This window comes from Thunnus thynnus, chromosome 8, assembly GCF_963924715.1.
Source record: "Thunnus thynnus chromosome 8, fThuThy2.1, whole genome shotgun sequence".
NCBI classification, from domain to species: domain Eukaryota; kingdom Metazoa; phylum Chordata; class Actinopteri; order Scombriformes; family Scombridae; genus Thunnus; species Thunnus thynnus.
In genome coordinates, this window is record NC_089524.1 from 22239241 (window position 1) to 22263500 (window position 24260).

The 24260-nt window shown below is 41.8% G+C and overlaps 1 protein-coding gene across 1 annotated transcript in view; it reads right to left on the reverse strand.

Annotated features, from left to right (window-relative positions):
* sema6bb (sema domain, transmembrane domain (TM), and cytoplasmic domain, (semaphorin) 6Bb) overlaps positions 1–24260 on the reverse strand; it is a 131037-nt gene that overhangs the window by 72042 nt on the left and 34735 nt on the right. The window contains exon 2 of the mRNA XM_067597202.1: positions 307–434. Within this exon, the coding sequence (XP_067453303.1) occupies positions 307–415 (109 nt within the window). The 5' untranslated portion in view covers positions 416–434. The remainder of the gene's footprint in view (positions 1–306; positions 435–24260) is intronic.

The window sequence follows — 24260 nt, forward strand, 5'->3', positions numbered from 1 at the left end:
GTCTGAGTGTGTCAGGAGCTGCGTCTCTAGAGGGTCTGAGTGTGTGTGGGAAAGTCATGAATGTGAGAGTCCCTTCCTACACACTGCTCTCATTCCGAGTGCGACCTCACACCTCCTGACCTGGACACCAGTCAACACCCTTTGTGTGAGAGCCTGTCTGACCTCAACAGCCCACACCATGACCCTAAGCCTCCTCCATTCCCACCCTAACTTCAACACTCTGCATGTTACAGCGCAACCCGCACCTCACACATTATGACCTCACAGAGAGGCACGCAGCGGCGAAAAGTCAAGAGGTGAGTGTACCTTCAGTGGGGATGAAGTTGAGAGGCCCCGGTTCCTCAGGGAATGCCGAGCTGGCTGTTCGGAGCAGCAAACACAGCAGGAAGAGGAAGGGAGGGGCCATGGTCGCCATAGCAACAGAATTGTAGAGTCTGTGGAAATAAAAAAAAAAAATAGGAAAGGAGTGAGTGGTTGCTAAATGAGGCAGAGGAGTGAGACACACGCATACACATAAACATACACTGAGAAACATTCACTCACTCAATCACGGACTGACTAACTGGTTCGCTTGCTGGTTTTCTCGACTGACGCTTTATCTTTGTATTCCCAGAGCATCTCTATCCCTTCGCCCTGATGTGAGGGGAGATAAATAGCCTGCTTGGAGTGAGGGATTAAGTCATCCACTGAGGGAGAAGTGTCCAGTCAGCTCTGAATGCAGCCAGATCATTGTGGCACAACATCACCACATCAAACATCACACCACCTATGACACATCTGAGAGGAATGAGAAAAGCGGCATAAGAGGAGAAAAGGGGGAGACGTTTGTGGCAAGACAGGGGGCAAGATATGGCCTATAGATGAATGGAAAGTCTGTACGGGCAGAGTGAGCGAGAGGCGAAATAACACTCCACACATCAAGCATTATACAGCATATGAAGGAGACTGAGAGAGGGAGAGAAGAGTGGTTTACTTAAATTAAATGCTTGCCAGCAACGCAAATCACCTCTCTGACGGAGCTAAACTGTCTGCATTTTTCATCAGGCGGAGTTAAGGCACATGCAAGTCTCGGATGTGTTTCATGTGGAAATACAAATGATACCCAAATTAAGTTAGCCTACACGATCCATCTAGAAAATGACTCCAGCACTCTGCCTCGTGGGAGAAATCCTCTCAGAATTACTATTGACTTCTGCCACAAACCTCAAAAGGCATGATGGGCTGGCAGCTACCTCTGCATGCTGTTACTGTAATTTTGCTGCCATAGCATGTGTGTGGTGAAATTCAATGTGCATCCAACAAGCTCTTCTATCTTCAACTCTGCCCCATCTGTAATTATCTATCAGTCGTCCCCCACCCCCCATACTAACCTGGCATGGAATTGTGTTTTCCTAGAAATTTCACAAACATAATGTAATTTACAAAACCCCCCATAACTCCCTTTTCATCTCATTGTTGGTTTAACGCTGAATATGCCATCGAGTAATTTGCTTTGAAAATCAAGTGGAGAGGACTCCCATCGCCACAGCTGCAAACACAAAACACTTTGGCAGCTCCTTCAGCCATGGACAATTGCAACTTCTCACATTTGAATGCTCAAGGTCGGATTTCCTTATGCAAAACTCCTTAACATTTTCCTGTGGTCACAGATGCACAGTGCGTGAAACAATGCAAAAAGACTGTGCTGGACGTACGGTACTATCCACTATGCATGCCTCCTCTTTGTCTCCCTTAGACTCTCATAATCACTCCCTTAGTTCAGTTCATTTCAGCTGAACTGCACTGCGATTTTTGAGGGTTTTATTGGTATACATAACATTTTGTTGTAACCACATTATAATAAAAATCCAAGGAGAAAAACACACAACACAACAACCGCAAATGTAAAAGTATAATATAATAAAATTAAAGGTAAAATATATAAGGTTACATGGCCAAAAGTATGTAGACACCACAACATTAAACCCATATTTGTTAGTTGAACGTCTAACTGCAAAACCACTGGCATTAATATGCTGCTATAAAGCCTCCATTCTTGTGGGAAAGCTTTCCACAAAATTTTGGAACCTAGCTGTACTTTGCTTTGTTCACAGGGGTATTGTCGTGTTGAAACAGGAAAGGGCCTTCCCCAGACTGTAGCAGTAAAGTTGAAATCACACTATTGTGGGAAATATAATCAGATTCTGTGAGAAAACTATCTAACTTTTGCTAATAGTGATCACAATTAACATGAATTAACGCATTGCAGGATAATGATAAGTGAGAAGAGTCATTAAGCCCACTAACTGACTCTGTAATGTCAGTTACACAACAGTTTCATCTAAAGTTTGCAATCATTTGCCACCAGAGGCTACTGGTCATACCAGACTTTAGGAACGCTGATGAGGCAAAACCCTTGAGCACAGTGACTTAAGCAAGGGTGTATTTTATGGATTATGAATTCAACTTTTTATTTCTAAGAACAATGTGTTTTTTCTTCTTTAAAAATGTACATGGTCTCGCTTAAAGATTTTCTTTAACAGAGGCCAAAATACTTTTCACCATATTGTGTGAATTTATAACTAACGTATTGTAGTAAAATCTCGTAATTAAGTAAAGTCATTAACAATAGGTTCATCTTCATGTAAAATTAACACAGATTAAAGTTAAGTACAGCATAATGTATAACACAGAGTACATGTTGTACTCTATATAATAATATAGAAGCAGCTTCTTTTCTTCAGTCATTTCCAGAGTTTTTCTCTCACACAGTCTCTCTCTCTCTCTCTCCCCCGAAGGATACAAACAGCCATTGTGCGGCCCATCTCTTTAATGGAATCCCAGACATAACCTTATCAGGACACATAATCTTTATGGGACATTTCTCAAATTCCCTACTCTGACATCAGAATAAAAGTGGGAGGCATGCTAATTACTCAACACCCACAAGCAAAATTACAGGAGGTGAAGGGGAAAGAGTCACGGAGAGAAGAAAGGAGGTCACGGGGGTAGAGAGAGGGATGGAGTGAGAGATAAGTGAGAAGCAGTAAGAGGGAGAGAGAGAGAGCGAAGATGAGAAGTCAGGAAGTCAGTGTATCCAATCAGAGATTCTATTGTTTCTGCTATTAATAATGTATGAATAAATGTCAGGCGGTACGCATTCGATTAGTATAATTAGACACCCTGGGCTATACAATTTCATGGGACAGCAGAATAAGTAGATATACAAGTATAAAAGCGAGTGTGTGTATGTGTGTATTGTGTGTGTGTGTGTGTGTGTGTTGGGGGTGGGGGGGGTGGGGGTACAAATGGTTCAGAGCCAAAGCATCTCTGTAATTATGACAAATGACTGCAGCCGAGTCCATTCAGAAGCCTTACTGCATGGCACAAGCTGTACAATAGTGTATGCCATTATCATTGAATGAGGCCTACTGCATGTCACATATACATTTTGCCATTTGAAGGGGACACTGATCCAAAATATTCAACCCCAGGGTGCTATGGCACTCCGTGTTCGAAATTGGAATGGCAGTAGATGTCACTGAAGGCATACTGAAGTTGGCATACAGCGAAGGCTCCATGGATTAAAAAAAACAAACAAAAAAAAACATTCAAAACTATACTGTCAGCAGCAAATTATTGTGTCAGTTCTTTCACTGTGGGGGACTACTGTTTCCAGTGTTGTGACAGACATATTCAGGGATTGAGCTTGATTTCGGGCACTATCCCAACAGCCTCATTTGGATGCCAGGTTAACAGACAGCAGGTTACGACAGCGGAGGGAAAAATGCAAACCAGAGCCGATCAAGTGAAACTTCACTCTGAGCTTTAGTGCTCCATCTACTCCAACTATCTTTTCTTTACTACTAATGAAACGAGACTCCTGAACTCACCACCATGCTCAATTCAACTCAACAGGATTAACACAGACTTGTTAATTTGTCTATTTCCACAACTCCAGATCAATATGATTACGGGTGTTTAGACAGGTAACTTCCTAAACAAAGTCATTAAGAGATCATTTAGCTGCCATAAAAGGGGCGGGGAGTTGGGTGGAAAGGGTGTAATGTCTCCCTGGATCCCATCAAGGCTACCTCAGAGTGATGACCACTGCGGCCAACTTTGATAACTTTGATAATTTAGATAACAAATCTCCACCAATCAATGGTGTGTATGTGCCTTTAGTAAAGCTCTAATGTGGAGTGATTCTGCTCTGATACAGAGTCGAGTCACACTGAGAACAAAGGCTTAAAAGAGAAAAGGAAATGGTTTGATGACGAAGAAGAGATGTGAGAAATGCCTGCAATCGGTAATACAGAGATGGTGACCCTCTGCTGCAGGGGTCTGGATACTTTGCATGCAAATAGAACACATCATCATCAAATGAAGCGCTAATATGCTCTGAAATGCTTTTGTCACTTATTACGGTTGCCATGGCTCTTGTTTTTCTCCTCTCCTCAGTCTCTCTACCTTTTCCCTCTCACCATCTTGTTACGCCTTAGCTCCTCTCTTGCTCTCCATCAGCCCCAGTCTTGTCGATGTGTACGTTCTCAATGTTTCCATTACACAGCCGTGAGGTACTTGCACTAAAAATTGGACTAAAGGCTGAAAGAAAACCGAGATTATGCATGCCCTAGATAGGGAAATAGGGATAGGGAAAATGGTAATGAAATGGAGCAGCATTAATGGGGACACAGTGGTGGTTAGGGTATTTATGATTAAAATATTTAACAGAGTGGTTGTCAAGCATTATGCAGAGGTATCAGTACTGGTAGAACACAGTGCTCTAGCATTAGGGTATGATAATCCCTTTTCACATTGGTCGCGCAGCTTCAAAAGCCCGTACAGCTGAAGAAGCAATTCAAACATGGTCAATTTTCCACTTAGATCCTTTTATCATAATTTTACAAGGCAAATTATATTTTTGTGCTGCAGGTAGTGCATATTTTAAAGGTGCTACAATCAATACTATCTTATTGACAATGGGCGTGAAAGAGGGCACCCCCAATAATGAATGCACTAAGAATTATCACCCAACTTTGCAGTTCTTCTCAGTTCTATGGAGCACTTTTAGTTTCTTTTAGATAATTGTTTTGGTTTTCCAGCCTACAACTTTACTGGTTTGGTTCACTCCTATGGCTCTCATCACCTCGGTTTTCAGCTGCAAAAGGCAGCTATTTCCAGCCGAAAACTCTGATAAACATGTTGAACTCTACCTGCCCAGCAAACAGATAAAGTTAGCAAACACAGTGGTGCGTTTACCTGCTAACTGCTTATTTCACTTATTTCAAGATCAAGTTAAAAGGAGAGTGGATATCGGACTAAGATCAGTCACAACACCAAACACAGGATCCTTCTAAATGAATGTAAATACAGTTCTGTGTCTGTTGGATGTGTGAATAGGCAGCTGTTTGCCATTCACCACATCGACCATACAAGATGGTCAATGCTGTGTTTAACTGCTCCCGGGTAGCCAAAAAAGCACTTAATGCAGGTTTAAACTTTTGAAATATTCTCTTACACTCATTGTTTTATGATAGTAGAAGTAGTACTGTATTAGTAATATATAAAGAAACTACAATAGCAGTAGAAGATGACATAGTAGTACTAGAACCCCATTTTGATTCATTTCAATTCAATACACGGTTTCCAATAATGTTCTGTAAAAAGAGATACTGTAATACTGGACAGGAGCCAACAATAACCTAAGGGGTTTCAAGCTCTAATAACCTTTGTTATTGTAAGAGAGACAAACTACCGAAAGACTTTGAGCTTATTCTTTAAAACATTTAATAACTTTTTCATTCATGTTCAAAGAAATATTCCTTTGTCACTGGCACAAGGGTGAGCTACACTTTGCTCTGCTTTTAATGTTCCACATCACCAGGGTGACCTTCAGAGTTCAGAACATGATACTGTGCTGGTACATGGGAAAGGATATTAAGTAAGCAGAGGAGGATTTTATGATTGTTCCATTTTCTTTATGTGGACTTAAAGACACCGCATGGATTTTCCAGAGACTGGCCTAATTGTCATATTAGTGGGCGAGGAGAGGCTGCTTTATGGAGTGTGTAGAATCAATGGCAGGTGATAGCCTGATGCTGCTTGGATCTCCCTCAATCAGCAATAACATAAGATGCTGTATGTGACAGGAATGTGAGGAGGGAAGGGAATGAAGAATAGGACGTGAGAAAGATGGCTAGGAGGGAGGATTTAAGGCAGAGATGGAAATGAACACAGTAGCTATAAAAAAAGGGGTGAAAAGTGGGAAGAAGATGAGGCAGGACAAAGAAAATGACAAAAATAATGCACTACAGGGAGTGATGAAGAGAAACAGAGGTGAAATAGAGACAATTGAGGCATTCAAACAGAGGGGGGGTCACACCGGATGTATAGAGAGTGAAGCCAAAGAATGTACGGAATGAGAGATAGAAAGACAAAGAAACAGAGGAGAGAAGGAGCACAGAGCCAATAGATTTATCTCCACAGTGAGCCAAGAGTAGACTAGTGGGAAAGACCTTCTGGTTGAGTACTTGTCTGCAACATATCTAAAAAGATGTTTTTTTTCTGTATCTTTTGAGAGGTTTATATCCAGGAAAGTTGACATTATATATGGAGTCCCTCAGGGGTCAATACTTGGACCATTGCTATTCCTCGAACATTGCATTCCTTTCATGTGCCTTAAGCCCACACAAATCAAAAACACAAGTGACATTTACCATAATTATGCTGATGACACACAGCTATTACCTATCCTTATTGCCTGTAGATCTCAACCTTTACTGGTTTAATACATTAGAGACATGATTGACTGGAATGTGGTGCAACTTCCTGCAGCTAATACAAAACCAAAATCCGTGTTATTGGCGCTAAGTGTGTCCTCTCGGACAGGAATTACCACAAAGATCATAAATCAGGACGTTGTCATTGATCCTGATCTTAGAACCACCAACACACCAAAAACAGCTTTCTTTTATCTTAAAAATATACTGGCCTCTTTTCTCAGCCAGATGCAGGAAAACTTATACAGGTACATGGATTTATCTTGTGTTAGTTAGTCTGACCCACCCTCCTCACTGGCCTACATATGAAGACTATGGGCCAACTACAGCTAATTCAAAGTGCAGCTATATAAGCTTTATAAGAAAAGAGTAAATCTGTTCACATCACACCTATGCTCAGATCTCTGCCCTTGCCTTCAGTTAGTTTGAGTTCATTACAAAATGTACCTGCTTGTCCCATATGAACCGATCATTTGGAACAGCCCCTCTGGTTGGTCCAAGGGTTAAATCAAAAGATGGAGAAGCAACTTTGGGATTTTATGGCCCTAGCTGCTGGAATATTTTGACAGATTACATTAGATGTGCTCTGACATTAACAGTGTTAAAACCAGATTGAAAACATTTGTTTTTCTGTGTGCTTTGGATTAGTTTGTGTTTTAATCTACATCTGAATCTCATTGTTTGATTGTGTATTGTATCTTCCCTGGAATTAAATGTTCTATATAAATTTAATTTTGTTGTGTCTTCCTGAAAACCACCATACTATCAATCTACTCCATTGATCCCAGACAGTCTGACCTCCTTCCTTCCTGACTCCTGACACAGATGCACATGTGCATATGCACATACAGTATACTTCACACACACACATACATGCAGGCACACAACAAAACAAAAGATACACATCTTCCTCTGGGTATTGTGCCTTCACTTAAGCCAAACCACAGTCTTCCCCCTCTATCTCTCACTCGGGCTTGATGTAAAAACAATGTAGGAATTCCCTCCACCAGATCAAAATGCACACATGATTTTTTTAGTCTTTGCTTGGGACTTCAATGTCTTGGGGTCTATTTACTGTCTGAGTAGCATGGCAGCTCAGTGGTTAGCACTGTCCCTGGTCCTTTCTGCGTGGTTTGCATGTTCTCCCTGTGTTTGCATGGGTTTCCACCGGGTGCTCTGGTTTCCTCCCACCATCAAAGACATGTATGATGTCAGTGCCGACCAGGGCACTGGAAAAAGAAATGCAGTTTGTCCCTGGGCACTGCACTGCGGCTGCCCACTGCTCCTTGTGTGTCTGTATAGGATGGGTCAAATGCAGAGGATCCGTTTCCCCACAGGGATCAATAAAGTACTTCTTCTTCTTTACTAGATATTTGCATCACTATGAAGTCCTGAAGCCTCAATAACATCGCACATATTTAAAGAGAGAGAAGAGACAGAGAAAAGGTCGAGAGAAAAAAGAGGGGGAGTACACAGTAAATGAAAAATGAAAAGTGACCTTTCTGCACAGAGCACTGATTTTCCCATGTGCTCAGAAACACCATAGATTTATGTAGTGGGAAATATGTGCAGCATGAACAACAGGACAAAACATTTCTGTAACACTCTTCTTTTATCAGAATCAGACCATGAGAACATGTCTACTGTATCTTCTTTACACAGCACCACATGTCTAATGGGTATATAATTTCAGAGGATTTAAAGGTTGGTGCTAGAATAAGATAATCTCTGACTCTTTCTATCCACTGTGGATGTGCTCTCATTAACGGGCAAGAGGTAGGCTGACTAAAGAGTGCTGGATGACAGAGTAGTAATGTAATACCTTTAATAGCTCATTGTTGATGAATGGATATCTTTAAGTATTACTGGAGCTCTCCCCAGAGTTGTGTCACTGTCATTAACCTTCACAGTCCTCAAAATTACAGCTGCTGACACTCCAGGGGACAGAGTGGCTATAGTCACAATCTAGAAAGAGTGAAACAAAGATTTTGTAGCACTTCTGAAAAAGTCTGCACGAGTCTGTAGGTTAATTATAGGTCTGTGTTTCAGGAGAAAGACTCTTCAAGTAAAAGTGTTGAGATAAATCTTTATTCTCTGTACTGAGAATACCTTTTATTTTTCTAGCCTCCATGTAACTTCTCCTTGTTTCTTTTATCTTTTCAGGTTCAACATACCTTTCTCTCTCTCTCTAAACAGCTCTCGCTATGATCTCAGTCATCAAAACAGCGATGCGTGAGACAAGAAGAAACATCATGTCACATCACAACAGCAGAGATAGGCCTAACCTTTGGCTTACCACCAGTTTACAACCATCATTAACAGGGCAGGGATCAGGGGCCAAGGCCATAAATCACACTCAAACCATCCATGTAGGAGGAACCCAGCTACACTGCAGTAAAAATGAAAAGAAAACACACTCTGAGACTGACGGGAGGCTAAAAGCAACTCCATCCATCACTGGCTGGGGGCTCCATAAAGTCAGTAAAGGAAAACACACAAGGCGATAATCTCCAGCATGGTTATAAATAATACAGAAACCTTGCTAATGGCAATAAGAGGTTCTGCAGCATGACAGAACCCCTCTTGATGTGATTATTTGGCTAAAATCCCCCCAAGGACATGTATTATCTTGTATAAATACTCAGGAGTAACTCAATAGGGCAATATGTTCCTATCCAGGGACTATTTGCCCTTTTTGCTTATGAACCAGGAGGAGAGGTAAATTTATTGTAATGGCAACAAGTGACTGTCAGAGGGGGGCACAGGGTCGTGTGGCGGGCAAAAATAGAACATTTGGGGGAAAAGTGGAAGGCACTGAAAACTGAAAACAGACTACAGACTGCACCGCTCGACATTTGCTTATTTGCCATACTTTCTATCACGAAGGGAAGGCATTGAACACATCGCAAATCATACTGTAATGTATGTATAATGCATCCAGTAAAAGAAAAAAACCTGCTGATCATGTCTGACTAATTAGGTAAATTAAACAATAAAAAGAAAGAAAGTTGGAACACTTTTATCTTCTATAATGTGTAGCACGTTTAGCGTGTACTAAATTACATAATTAGTATTGTTGGGTATCACACAGTCCTAACCCCATGTGATTGGACATGGTGACTTAATTCTGTTAAATTTCATCGTTGGCAGTTTTCACACCTGTAATTGCAACAAGGAGTAATGTTTAAGAATTTCCCTGTTCTCTTAAACACAATACAAAGAAGTTGAACAAAGCATTTACAAGGTCAGATTCTGCAATACACAGATACTTTTGAATACAATGTGTGCATGTGAAAGGGTAGCGTGAAACTGTCTATCTAAGCAATTCTGTTTTGGTGGAGAAAAGAGTCGTCTGGAGAGGAGCAAAAAGAGGGAGAAGGAACAGGGAGGTCTGTATACATTGCGGGCTTCACAATGACGTCTCTGTATGCTAATAGTGTTTACCTTCTGTTCCTCTGTCTTTCTTCCGTGCAGACTGCACGAAACTCTAACTGATGAAGTCACTGCTTGGTTTCTACTGTCAAAGTCTGCACATTCAATACAAAGTTGAAGGCGAAATAACTCACTGTGCAGAATCGCTGCAGTATATAAGCCACAAGCTATACCATAATGTGTCCCTCAGCTGTGTCCAGATTTTTTATTTATAATGGCAAGTTTCATAGGAAAATCATCTTGTCAAGCGCTCCGCTGTGAATGGCCCCATCATAAACAGTATCTAAAAGCAATTTTCTCTTTCCCGACGGAGACAGGGAAGCACAGTATCTTCTCCCAGCGGAAGGCCAACAGAGCAGGTCTGGCACTGGCACAGATAGAGAGGCGTACCTGCAAGTCCCCAACCTCTGATTTCCCACTGACACTCACGTACACATGCACCCGAGCTGTACACGTGCATGCAAGCTTGCACACACACACACACACACACACCAACCCATCCATTCTCTTTTCACCATATTTTCCCCTCCCACTCTATCTTCTCTAGCCACAAATCAACCACCTGCTCATCCAATTTAGTCAGATAAATTCCACGTGTATCAATTTCAATATGAGTTCACGCACTACAGTAACTGCTTTATCTCTCCCTGTTTCTTTGAATGTCACATCTCATGTGGTATAAAACCAGACATACACACACACACACACACTGTGGTGTCAATCAGAAGACGTCTCCAGTTGACAACTATGCACACACGGCAGCTGCGAACAAAGACCCATACCTGTATGTGTGCGGAGCAGCAGATCCAAACTCAAAACAAACAGAAATACACACACACGTAGACACACTATCATTGCATTGCAGGCATAACTCCCAGGCCTGGCTGTGTGCAAGTTTGATCCCTCTCACCGTGTCTGAGAAGCATGTTAATCAGCGAAGGAGCCTGCCAGCTCAGCCATATATGTCTCTATCTTTCTTGTTCTCACTCCCTGCGTCCTCTTCTCTCTGCCTCTATCTGCATCTATTCTCTCCAATCTGTCTCCACTCTTGTCAAACACTGTTTCGCTGCCTCGACCCCATTGTATTTATCTCACATTTCTCTCCTTCTCCTCCTGTTCTTGCTCAAGCTCTCATCCCATCACAGCAAATCATGTCTTTCTTTTTCTCCTACATTCTAATGCATCTCCCCCCTGAGTTAGACTGATGGGATTTAAGGCACTAAAGACTGGATGGTTTATTTAGAAGGGCTCAGTGAAGATATCTCACTTTTTTACCCGCCTGCCTGACATTTTATTGCCCTCTTCTTTCCCCTCCTCCTGTCAACCCACCACTCCCATCCCTCGTCTCTGAGGCTTTGGGATCTGTTTGTGTCTGAGTTAAAGTAGATTTGGTTATGGGGACTGGATCAGGGTGGGTGGCTGTGGGATGCTGGATGAGTTTCACAGGGCGGGTTTTAAAGAACTAGCTCTGAAAGCTGAAGGGCAGAGAGAGGAAGGATGGGAGGATGGGAAGATGGGAGGATGTGCAGGGTGAGATAGAGCAGTTATGTGTTTACAGAGACTAAGGAGATTTCTGCCCAAGCGCCCAGTGATAAGTCATGAGGTGGGGGAGTGAAGGGAAGTGGTCATCTCAGTGCAGACAGCGATAACAATGGCGAGACAGATGATGAGGGAGTAGAATGAAAGGGGGACAGAAAAGGGGAAATTAGAAGCGAAGAAGGACATGAAGAAGAAGAGTGTGGCGAGTACAGTCAATTTAGAGAGAGGAGCGTGTCCATTCAATAGCTCCGCATGTGTGGAGTGCAGGCACAAAAGAGGCCCTTTAGCTTTATTAAACAATGGTGCAAGGCCGACACACAAATTAAAAGAGATGTTGCTTCTTTGACCTGAATGACCCTGACAGACTGTCAAAGAGGAAGTGTTATGGTTGACAGCTTCTTTTCTTGATTTTACCCCATAAGGCTCCTGGGGCTGGGCCTCCACCCGTTGTGTCGCACTTAAAAATAAATGTATTCACATGACACACTTCAGAGATAACATCTCAATGGGGTTTCTCTGCTCGGTCACCCAGTAACATCCATTCCCATTTGCATAAAACGTGCACGAACTGAAGCCTCCTCGTTGGTCTACAATCGCCGGCTTGTTCAACTAAATGTCATTTAGTACCTGGCATCTTGTGGAGCGTATCAAATCAATAAAAGCCATTTCCCTTGGAAGTCAATGGCCCCCGCTCTGGCTGTCAAGTTAATTCAATAAAAACAAAGAGGAAACAATGAAAGCAGGGAAATACATTGGTGGGCTCTCACTTAAATGACACGAACCTAACACAAGAAAAGCATTTACGGAGGAGCAGCTCCTGTAAGGTATGCAGGACATTCGTAGTATTCATTGCGAAGGCTGGAGTACAGTGCATGCTCAAGGATATGGGAGGTTGAAAGGCAGTGCGGTGGGGCTATTCTCTCTGTGTTACCTGTCATGAAGTCAGTGAAGAGGAATGAAGCAGCTCATCTGGGCCTTTAAATCCCACATAACAAAAACAAGAATCCGACACACACAGCTCCATCAGCCTGCTCTCATCGCCCCATTAAAGGACTGGTCTGGTACACAGATCCTTTGTGGTCCTTCCACTCCAGCAGATTGGTAGCTACAGACATGATTTTGTTCTCTGAATAACAGTGTAAGTGGCTCGTACATTGATTGGTCTTTCTTTCTGAGTTTTTGAGCAACAGGGTAAGGCTGCGGAGCCAAACAGACAGGAGACTAACCCCCCGCTGTGGCTGTTGACAGAGGCTGCCATTTAGAAACATTGAGAAGAGGACAAACAACAAGGCGTTGAGGAAAAATTGCTATGGATGAGTTTCACCAGCATTTTTCCTCCAACATTCTTATCCCACTGTAATATCCTAACAAATACTCTGGAACTTTAGTTTACCCCGAAAAGATAAGAGGGTAACGCTTTAGAGAATTGTTGTCCAATCTGCATAAAAAGAAAATTCCTCCTTTGGATACACTTGCAGAGTTGTATGTCCTCAATCTGTGATGTTCACTCAGTTCCAGGAGCTGTTTTGTGATGAAGCAATTTGCATGAACCCACTTTACTTAAAACCAGCTTGGTCTACTTCCGCTGAAGTTTCCTGCGTTTTCAAGAGTGAATCTGTACAGCCCTGAGAGAATGTAAATATAATGCATTCTGTGTGTGTAGGTGGACACACTGGAAGCTGTAGTGCAGTAACATGCCCCTCTAAAACACAACGTGGCCTCAGGCTGCACTGCATTCTGGACTAGTGTGGCTACTGTCTCTGGAGAAGTTGGTATTGCTTCCTCTTTTCTCAATGTCTTCCTGTATGTGAGACTAGTGTAGAAACTCAAGTCCTTGCTGTTTGATTGTGACTGACACCAATTCAGTCTCTGATTTGTCATGGTTTATTTTTGAGGAAAAATACAGTTGAATGTGGTTTTTAATGGCTCAATTCCAACAGCTTTAAGACAAAACCACCCTATGAATGCACACATGACAACACACTGTATGATTGAAAAATAATTGTGAAAATCCCTGATACATTATAATATTGTTAACATATGATCCATGAATATATACTTACGATAATTTACAGCTTGAAATACAGTGAACAGCAGGTAGAAGCAGCTGATGATCAACTGATCTGTGCCGCCTGAACATATGCAATGAGCTCCACAGGGTTACATTTAACATTTATATTATTGGTTTACAATTTATCTGTTGTCAAACTGTTATGAAATATTTCACTGTGCTGTACATACTGAGATATTTTGCCATATTTTCTACCCAGGGCTATTCATCAGCCAAAGTATGAAAAAAAAAACCTCACCAAAACACAAATTACAAAGTAGAACCTGTTCAGGATGGATTTTTTTAAAATTAAAAATTGATAATAAAAAAAGACAGTGAGAAGTACCAAAAGGATTTTGGCACAAATGAAAGTAGAGACCATGTGCTGTACTGTCAGTGCACATGGCAATTAAAAGTGAAGCAATGCTCCAGGCTTGGATTGATCCTCCAACAACAACCTGCCTGTTTATTGACCGATCTCTGGGGTTTCACTGCTGTACAGATGCCCTGAGGCCACTTAGTTGGGCCAGAGCTCTCTCTCTCTCTCTCTCTCTCTCTCTCTCTTTCTCTCTCTCTCTCTCTCCCATGCTCCCTGTTTTTTGTAGCCATGTGAGAAACAGCGCTATTGAACATTGTCTCACCCATGTCAGGCCTGGATTTCCCATCAACAAAGAAGTCCAACCTCAGAGCATGAAAGGTGTTATTATTTAATTCTAGCACTGGTACAACAGTTTGATAAACACATATCTCGCCTCTGGAACTATGGATCTGACTCCCATTTCTTGACATTAGTTCAATACAATGTCTGAATATAACTTACAATATAACATTCTGACACAAACACAATGCAATATTCAATGCGTGTGCCAGTCATAATAATTCTGGTTTTTGAGAACTTGGGTCGGCCAACTCATGTGGAACAGATTATTGAGTAAATATAGAATTTGTACAGCATTAGTCTAAGTTCTAACCTTGTTGCTCCCTGCAAGGAAACATCAAGCTCAGCACAGCAGGGAGTGAGGAGCAACGAAACTAACTTCCTCCCTTGGGGGCAGGAAAGATGAGACCATCAGAAAGGTTGTAAATAAGCCGACAGTCTAGCCGGATTATCTGAATCACATTATTTAAAGCTTCTCAAAGGAATAATCTTACATTTATAATGGATGAAATCGCTGTATGCAGTGTTAAAAGGTGTTGCTCATAGTGGCAAGAATTATCACTTGACTCTGCAGCACTTTTTAGCATCTTTCAGCTCATTGTTTTGGTTTTACAGCTGCAACTTTACTGTTTTGGCCCACTCTCACTACTCTCATGTGTGTTGTATCCAGGTGCAGCAGGCAGCTGTTTATTATGTGAAACACCTCTGATCAACCCACTGTGCACTACCTAACCAGCAAGAAACAGCCCAGAGACAAAATTAGCGACTAGCAACTAGCAACTAGCAGGAGAACATAATGAAACATTTAGCAGCTAAAGAACCAGATATTTCCCTCAGGAGTTGGTGGAGAACAAAATAGAGCTAAAAGGAGAGTGAATATTGTACCTACATTCACAAAGAGAGACAGAGACCAGAGACATGACTCCAAATGGATGTTATTATTACTTCATATCTATGGAAAAGTGCTTGCTATAACAACTTTATAAGGTGGTAATATGTCAGTGTTGTGTTTACAGCTTGTAGCATTGCACCAAAGTGGTAAAAAAAACAAAAAAAAACAATTAATGCAATAGTTTTTCTGATGATTCTACCATTTGCCGTCATCTTATCCTCCAAAAAAGTTTGACTAATCTAGGGATTTTTTAGAACCTATGTGTATGCTTATTTTTGACCTATTTTATGCAATATTGCTGCATTCCCAGATCTCAACTTGGTGAGTAGCCCACTTATTATTACCAATAGGAATGAGGCCAAAACTACAAAAAAATATGATCTAGACCAATTTTTTTCCTTTAAAAGTGTAATATTAAAAAATGTAAGGCTACAGCTACATTGATATTACACCCTGATTCCAAGCATTACAAGTCTGCACTATAATCAGTACTGATGAAGCTGTGATGAAGACATACAGTAGCTCTGTTTACACAAGACTCAATTCCTACTCAGCCAAACATTCTCCATCTGCAGTCAGCATGACTGTGGAAACACCATGTACAGCTGAAGGACAGCTGTCATGCCCTTATTGAAAGGGGGAAAAAAGAATTGATATCCATTTAGAGGCGGGGATGGGGGAGAAAGGTAAAAAGAAGGAAATGGAGAGAGCGAACAAAGACAAAGAGAGGAGAGAGAGGTAAGGGAATGGAAGAGCGCATAAATGAATTTTAGTGCCAGAGCGAGATGACACAGAGAGATAAAAAAGAAAATAGAGGGTTGGATTGGAACGGCTGGAGACAAATGGAAAGATAGTGGAAAGGTAGCTTCGCCAGCAGTGTGGTAATGCCATGCTCTCTCACTGAAACAGTTTGGCTCATGACAAGATAAGGACAGCCATCACAACCCGAGCCTCCATTTTTTATCATCCCAAGTGTTGGCTGAATAACACTCCCAAAACTCTTTTTTCCCACATCCCTTATCAGACACTGCTCTTGTTTAAAATTGCATACGGACACAAACTCACATAAACACATAGAGACACAAATGATAAGCCGTTACCAGCCTGTCCTCTCAAGAGATATGACAGTTTAGGTCGTAAATTCAGTCGCCGAAAACAACCTATAGTTACAAACGCTCCTATGGGTCGTTCTGGAGTGCATGGTACAATCGACCTACAGTATGTGGTCATTTAATTATGAGGACGTGTTGGCCATTACAGTGGCATTAAATGGAATTTAAAGGCTGTTGCAAAAGGACAGACACAGTTCATCAATTGGTGTGCTCCTGAATTAGACTGCTGGTTTTATGAGTCTGAGGCTGTAATGACTGGTTCATTACTCTTTCTTTTCTTCTTGTCTTCTTCTATCGCACACTTTTGACCACAGTGGATGAGAGGAGAGGAAAGGAGAGGAGAGGAGGATTCTGTTTCAGGCTATATGTCATAGCCTGAGAGAGCTTTGAAATGGCTGCCCAGTGCTAATCAGAATGAGTCATGCTGTGGGAAATCTGTCAGAGAGATAAAAAGAGGGACGGCAAAGAGGAACAAAGTGATGAAGGAAGCAGCAACAGAAATTTAAATAACCAAACATCCAGCATTATAGTTGTTCATTAACCTCAACATCCACTCCTCTCTGTTCCCTAACTCTTTTCTTTCATGCGTATTTCCTCCTCTATATGTCTTGTTCTCACTCTCCCTGCTTCTACAGTCAAGCCTTGCTGTGTCCCTCAATGCCAATGGGCGCTATGGCAACAAGACATTGACTCTGGCAGAGTCTCAGTGAATATGGGAATCAACATGTGTGTGTGTCTCTGTTTGAATATGCATGCATGATTTACCACCTTTCATTCAGAGATGAAGGTCCATTCCCGCCAGAAAGCAGAACAGCAAAATTCATCTGCTCATCTTTGCGAAATATGCTGTGCTAGATGGACTACTCACAGAAATACTTAATGAACTACTGTAACTACCAAACCTTCCGCACGCTAATAATTTAGGACCAAGCTAGCGACAGACAGCCACCATTTCTCTTTCTCTATTTTATTATATCTCTATTTTATGCTTTGTGGAATTTTGTTTTCTCAGGTTTTTACATCATTTTAAATAATAGTTACTGAAGGTGAGAAAAAAGCAATCAGAGCTAATTGAGCTCATTGTTTATATGTAATGAGCTCTCTTAGCTATCAGAGCTAACAGAGCTCATTTACATGCATCCCAACTATTATTCCTATTCCTTTACTAAGGAATCGACTGCTACATGACAAAAACCAGAACAATAGACTCAATCTCAGCTCAGACCACATTTGTGAACTGCTGGACCTCTGATTGGACACCACCTATTTCCAGTACAAGGAGGGGTTTTACAGACAAAAGCATGGTTGTGCCATGGGCTCACCAGTATCCCCCATTGTGGCCAATGTCTACATGGAAGAAGTAGAAAGCAGAGCCCCAAACTCCTTCAGAGGAACAGTACTGAGCCACTGGTTTAGACATGTGGACGCCTTCACATAGCACATTAACTCAGTGGACAGTAACATCAAGTTCACACGAAAGAATGTCAGGAACAACAGTTTGGCCTTTTTGGATTGTGCATTGAAGAGGACAGGAGCCTCCACACTGGAGTATACAGGAAACCCCCACACACAGACCAATACTTTCTCTTTGACTCTCACCATCCACTGGAGTATAAGCTAGAAGTTATCAGAACACTACACCACCAAGCTGATAATGTACCAACAAGTGCTCAGGCCCAAGAGAAAGAGCACAAACACCTGAAGCATGTACTTAAAGCTTGTGGGTACCCTAACTGGACCTTTGCAGAAACTGACACAAGATCCAGGAAGAATAAACGCAACAACACTGTAATTCCTTACCTGTCTGGAGTATCTGAAAAACTCAGGAGGATTTTCAACAAAAACTGCATCCCTGTGTTTTTCAAACTCAGTAACACACTAAGACAGAAACTGGTCCACCTGAAAGATTGCATAACCAAACAGAAGAAAAGCAATCTAGTGTATGCAGTCCACTGTAGTGAGGAATTCACAGGCTTGTATATTGGGGAAACTAAACAACCATCAAGCAAAGGCATGGTTCAATACAGGAGGGCCGATTCTGCAGGTTAATACTCAGCGGTTTACATACATCTGAAAGTGAAGGGCCACTCTTGGAGGTGTGTGGTGGTGTGGGCATTTTTATTTGTAACCACCGTGAAACAATCAGAAAGTAAAGTTTAATTTTTCACCGGCTTTCTCGCTACCACTGCTCGCTCTCTTCATTGACTCTCTAGCTTGCTCAACCACCACTGTTCTCTCTCTCTCTCTGTTTCCCTCTTTTTCTTGTCTTTTTCAGGAAGCCGTCCACAAAACCTAACTTTACTTTTACTGTTATTAAGCAAAGAGAAATGTCCCCCCGTCTTCCTAGTAACATCTTTGTCCTCCCTCATGGCAGGGTTGTACAACTCTGATCAGTCTGATCATAAGCTGTGATTCTTCTTGATTCTGGTTCAACTTTCTTGCCGCAGGCCGCTGTCTTTACAAATAGATAGCTTGAAGGGATTACTTTTTGTTTTATTTACTATAAAATTGAGGCACGCGTTTCCCATAAACAAATTTTTTAAAACACCACCACACACCACACAACAATGGCATGTTTTCCCCCGGGGCCAAAGTTGATTCTTGCTTCTAGACTAACCCCCTTCATTTTTGCAACATTTGGGAAACAACACAGGACTTTACTTGGTCTTTAGAAGCTGCAGCCTCTATTCACTGACAAACTGCAACCTACACTGTACATTTACTGTCAGATTGACAACTTCACCGCTAGCCTTTTCCTCTGCTCCACTCATATTCACCATCACTTTTTGCCACTCGCTCTCTGTCACTCGCTATGCACACACATTATGCCTTGCCGTATTCCTTAAAGGAGCTTTGCTTTTACACCAAGTGACAAGACAAATTAATCTAGAATGATGAACGAAAACACATTGGCAAGAATCCACAGGTGGTGGACCTCTCCTGTTGTGTGATTTGTAACATGCCAGTCTACTATTTAGTCCATAAACATACTGACACCACTATGTTGGTTCTTGTGTTCATTGGCACTGGGCTGTATAATTATGTAACAGTATTGTATTATTCTCTATATATTTCAAAATTAATTTCTCAATCAGTGAGTAAAATGTACCTAATAAACTGATTATAATTCAATTTTTCACTGTGTTTTTATTCATTCATTCATTCACTCATTCATTCATTCAGAGAAAGCATCCTAGTGCCATGCAGAGGACATCAACCAAAAGGACTGTGACAGTGATGAATGCAACGCCACAACCAGTACACCTTTTGGACTTCCTCTGAAACAAGCAAAGCTCAGCACAGCAGCCACCACCACCCAGAGCAAAGTGAATGCTGATTTTTGACTTTGTAATTGGAAATGTGCAACCCTTCTCATTAGTAGAGGATGCCGACTTCCATACACTGATCGAGGGAATCAGTGAATCAGCAAGACGATTTTGAAGTATTCCAAAAGTAATCAAAAGTATTTAGATTATGTTACTTAACTTGAGTAATCTAATGGAAAATGTAACAAATTACATTTTAGGGCATGTATTCAGTAATCTGTAGTGGAAGATGTTTTAAAAGTAACCCCTCCTACACTGGCCTCAGGCCATGTTTCCCTGTGAGTGCATCCACCCATAAAGTATTGTGGCTGCTAATGATAGCAAACTTCCCACACAAAAAAAGTTGAGCGCTCTCATTATACATTAAAGCTTATCTGAGAGGATGTGAAAACAAACACAGCTTTTCTCTCAAGGCACAAAAAGACAAGAGTCAGAGCACTTTGATTTTTAGATTCCTACTTTTTGCTGTCTAAAAAAAGGAGCCAAGTTTAGTGGTGGGAGCCGAGGTTGTGCGCCTGTGAAGACAGCAAAGCACTAAGGGCCAAAATCCATAACCAATCACAAGTAAACCAGGAAGTTAGGTTCTGACTGAAGTTGATCTTTGCCGCCGTGGCTGGTTGACTCTTCCAGTTAAGCTTCAGCTCCCCAAAGAGGCCAGGGAGGCTGCCTCCTTTATCCTCAAGCCATGATGAGTGAGCCGCTTTGAAGGGGGGTTTGAGTAATGAGTAGGGCTGTCTTGGTGAAGAAATTTCCCCTGCGGTGATTTAGGGTGGCTCAACAGCGCGGTTTGCGGTCATATACAGTATTAGCGCCATTTTTTTGGTTGTTGTTGTTGTTGTGAAAATTAAGGTATGTTAGTCTGATTATGCGTCAGCTGAATGGAGCAGCAGTGCTTGACGAACACACTTTAAATCGTGTTTTGGCAGGAAACAACGTTGGCCTACAACTGAGCCCCCTTAAACCTGGGATTTATGAATGGAGTCTGGCTGGACAGACCTTTAGAATTGTATGATTGGTGGAAAACTACTTCACCTCGCAGGTTAAATGGCAGCCTGCTCTGCGCACGCGGTGGTCGGGATCCTCTGGAGCCACCAGACCGGGGGAGCCGTGGGACCGGACTGGGGGAGCCGCCAAACATGAACATAGCGCAGGTTGTTGCAGTGCTTGCCATCTACTGTGGTTGGCTTGTCTATAGCGTAGTATTGCAATATTGCAGTTATTGCGACAGCCCTAGTAATGAGGGCAATGGTATGTAACCTGGCAAGTTGCTACACAAGAGAAAGCCAAGAGAGCAGAGCTGCTGCCTTGGGGGAAAGACAGCGAGGGCAGAGGATGCACTCAAAATGCACAAAATATGTCTTTGTATGACACCAAAGTGTATTTGGTTTTATCTTCCAGTGGTTTTAAAATGCAGTTATTGCTCAAAGTTTTGAGCTGACCAGATGTTGGGATGCATTTTCTAGTAGCTGGTCTTCCTGTAAGTGCGAGGGGATCTGGTTAGTCCAAAAGCACCAGATGCTGTTTATGGTGCTCAAAGATAGCAAAAAGAGACAAGATGAGGAGACAGGTTGAGTGTGTAGGGAGGCAGATAAAGATTTTCATTTCCAGCTTTTCCAGCTTTGATTTCATCCGTATCAAAGCTATAAAATAGAAGTGACACTATGATGGGTGGATGAAAAGCAAGTCATGTGTGCATCTTGCCTGCTCAATGAGAAAGGTTCATATGGGACAGGGAAAGCACATGTGAGAATATAGCAAACTGAGCCTAAGTGTGGTAAAAATATAGATTCGACTGTCAAAAAACAACTAAAAACATGGCCTACAAAGAGCCACCTCAAGGTGTTTTTCTTTGTTCTGGCAGAAATATTATTTCAGTTACAAGGACAATTTAGAGGGAAAATACAGCGATGAGTGCTTCAATTGCAGAAAAACATCTTAAAGCCCTTGGAAAGGCAAATGCATGATTTTCTCTTAATTATGTAATTTGGGATCTAATGTGCATGTAGTAAACACCTAAAAATATGAGAACCTTTGACATAGCTATTGTCTAAAGAGTCTCTCTCCCTTGCCTTTTTACTGGGTTGCAGTTAGGCATGGCTAAGCAAGGACATTAATTACATAATAAATGTCTGCCCAATCATATTTAGGACAAAGATAATTGATGTGGCTATCTTGCCAAACTGACTTCACAGCACTTCCAATCGTGTCCCCCATGGGAAAACAATGCACTGCACTTTTCTTTGCTTTTAGCTAGATTGAGAATTCAAATTAGCCTGACATCGTTTGAAAGCTACTGTGTTAAACTAAATAGCAGACTGGGATACACCACCCAAATCTGTATTAAACATGGAGTTGATAAGTAGCTCAAAAGTGTAGCATAGCAAAGCTAATGCTAACCGTTTCATGTAAGTTAATGGAAGAAGCTAAAACCGGGAGGTATAGTTCAATAAAAACACAGATATGTGTTCTACCCTAGTCTGCTAGTTAGCCAATTAATCAAGATAACTAGCAGACCACTGGGGTAGTTAAGCTCAAAGGTTTTGAATAGACAAGCTAATGCTAATTGTTTCATGTAAGTCAATGGAAGAAGCTAAAACCGGGAGGTATAGTTCAATAAAAACACAGATATGTGTTCTACCTTAGTCTGCTAGTTAGCCGATTAATCAAGATAACTAGCAGACCACTGGGGTAGTTAAGCTCAAAGGTTTTGAATAGACAAGCTAATGCTAATTGTTTCATGTAAGTGAATTTGATAGATTTGGTAGTTTATAGCAAAATGTTTAAGCTATGCTCACTGTTTCATGTAAGTCAATAGAAAATGCTAAAACCATTAGCACCATACTCCAGGAGGTATAGTTAAATAAAAACACAGATTTGGGTGGTCTAAACTAGTTTGCTAGTTAGTCGATTAGTCAAGCTTTCTAGCCAAGTAGGGTCCATTTGATAGATTTGGTAGTTTATTCCTTGGCAGCAAAACGTTTTAGTGATTGAATGGAAAATAAAATGGTACTTTAGCTGAAAGGGAGCTGTCAATCAAGCGTAAGCTGATCACACCCCGCAATCCTGAGAAATGGCTTGAACAGCCAAATGAGCTGTTTTTATACTAGGTTTTCTAATAGTTATGGACGTTTATTTTCACTCAAATTGCCGTGGATGCTTAATGAGACACTCAACTTTGATATTGTATATGCATTGTTACTATTTCAAGCCAAGGTTCCAGTGGCTCTGAGCAATATTTCAAGAGCTTACTTGAGTCTTTTCATTCTCATTTCTTGCTCCACAACACTTTTTTGTCTGCTGTCAGTTGAGTTATTACAGAACAAAGCTTTTAGATCTGAAATAGCCTAGATGTATGGGGTGGATGACTTTATGGGCTTAAAACGATTTATAAATCTTTATAAAACTCAGTTTTTTGAGACTGTCTAACTCACATTGGAGTAGTTTGGGAGCAAAAGTCCATCGATTAGTCTAACTCATTTACAACCAGCCACAGATGATGTACACTTGAAAGTCAATTTCAAAAGCCAGTACAACTAATTGAACTGGAAATATGAGTGAAGCTAATTTCCTTTCATGCTTCACCTGGATGGAGAAACTGGATGAGTTTTTAATCTGTGTGTGTGTGTGTGTGTGTGTGTGTGTGTGTGTGTGTGTGTGTGTGTGTGAGATGAGCATGACAGCATCGGCCGTCCACTTTTATAGCCACTTATTGGACAGGAGCCTAGCAACAACGCCTCCTGTGCATCGTGTAAAAGTGTAATCAGACATGGCGTCAATTAACAGTACCAGCGCAGGCAGTCCATCAGAAGGCCTTTTGCTGCACACTTGGCCCAAACTTCAAGGCTGCTGAGATGGGGAACATGTGGGAGGCCAAACGAGAGGCCCATATGTTCAGAGACAGAGACAGTAGGTGTGTGTGTGCACGGGCGTGTGTGTGTGTGTGTAATCCCTTGGTTGTATGGGGGTGTCCTGGTGGCTGAGCCTGCTGGCAATTGTGCGACATCATCTGAAACGATGGGATTCAAGCTCAAAAGCCATTCCTGCTGTGCTGTCAAATCTGACCCTTTTCACTTGCAGCATCGCTCTTGTATAAATTAGTAAAAAAATACTTAAAAGACTTTTGGCCCCCTGAATATAAAAACAAGACCCTGCCAACATGGGGAGACAGTGGCAGGAGGTGGGAGGTGAGAAAAAAATGAGGAGTCTAACAGATGGAAAAGAGGAGGGAAGCGTAGGGAGGAAGGAGAGAGAACAAAAGAGAGAAGGCAGAGGAGAGCAAGCGAGGGCGGGGAGGGAGAAGGGAGGCAGAACAGCAGGGTTTGGCACTCTGGCGCGCTGGCACCTTGGCATCGGTCCAAGCATTGGTCTGTGTGGGCAGAGAAACGATTGATGCAGACTGATCGTGAGGCTTTCCCACCGTGCCGCTGATGTCACGTGAAATGTTCAAGCGCCAACACATGCACACATCCCACATTTCGACCCATCCAGTC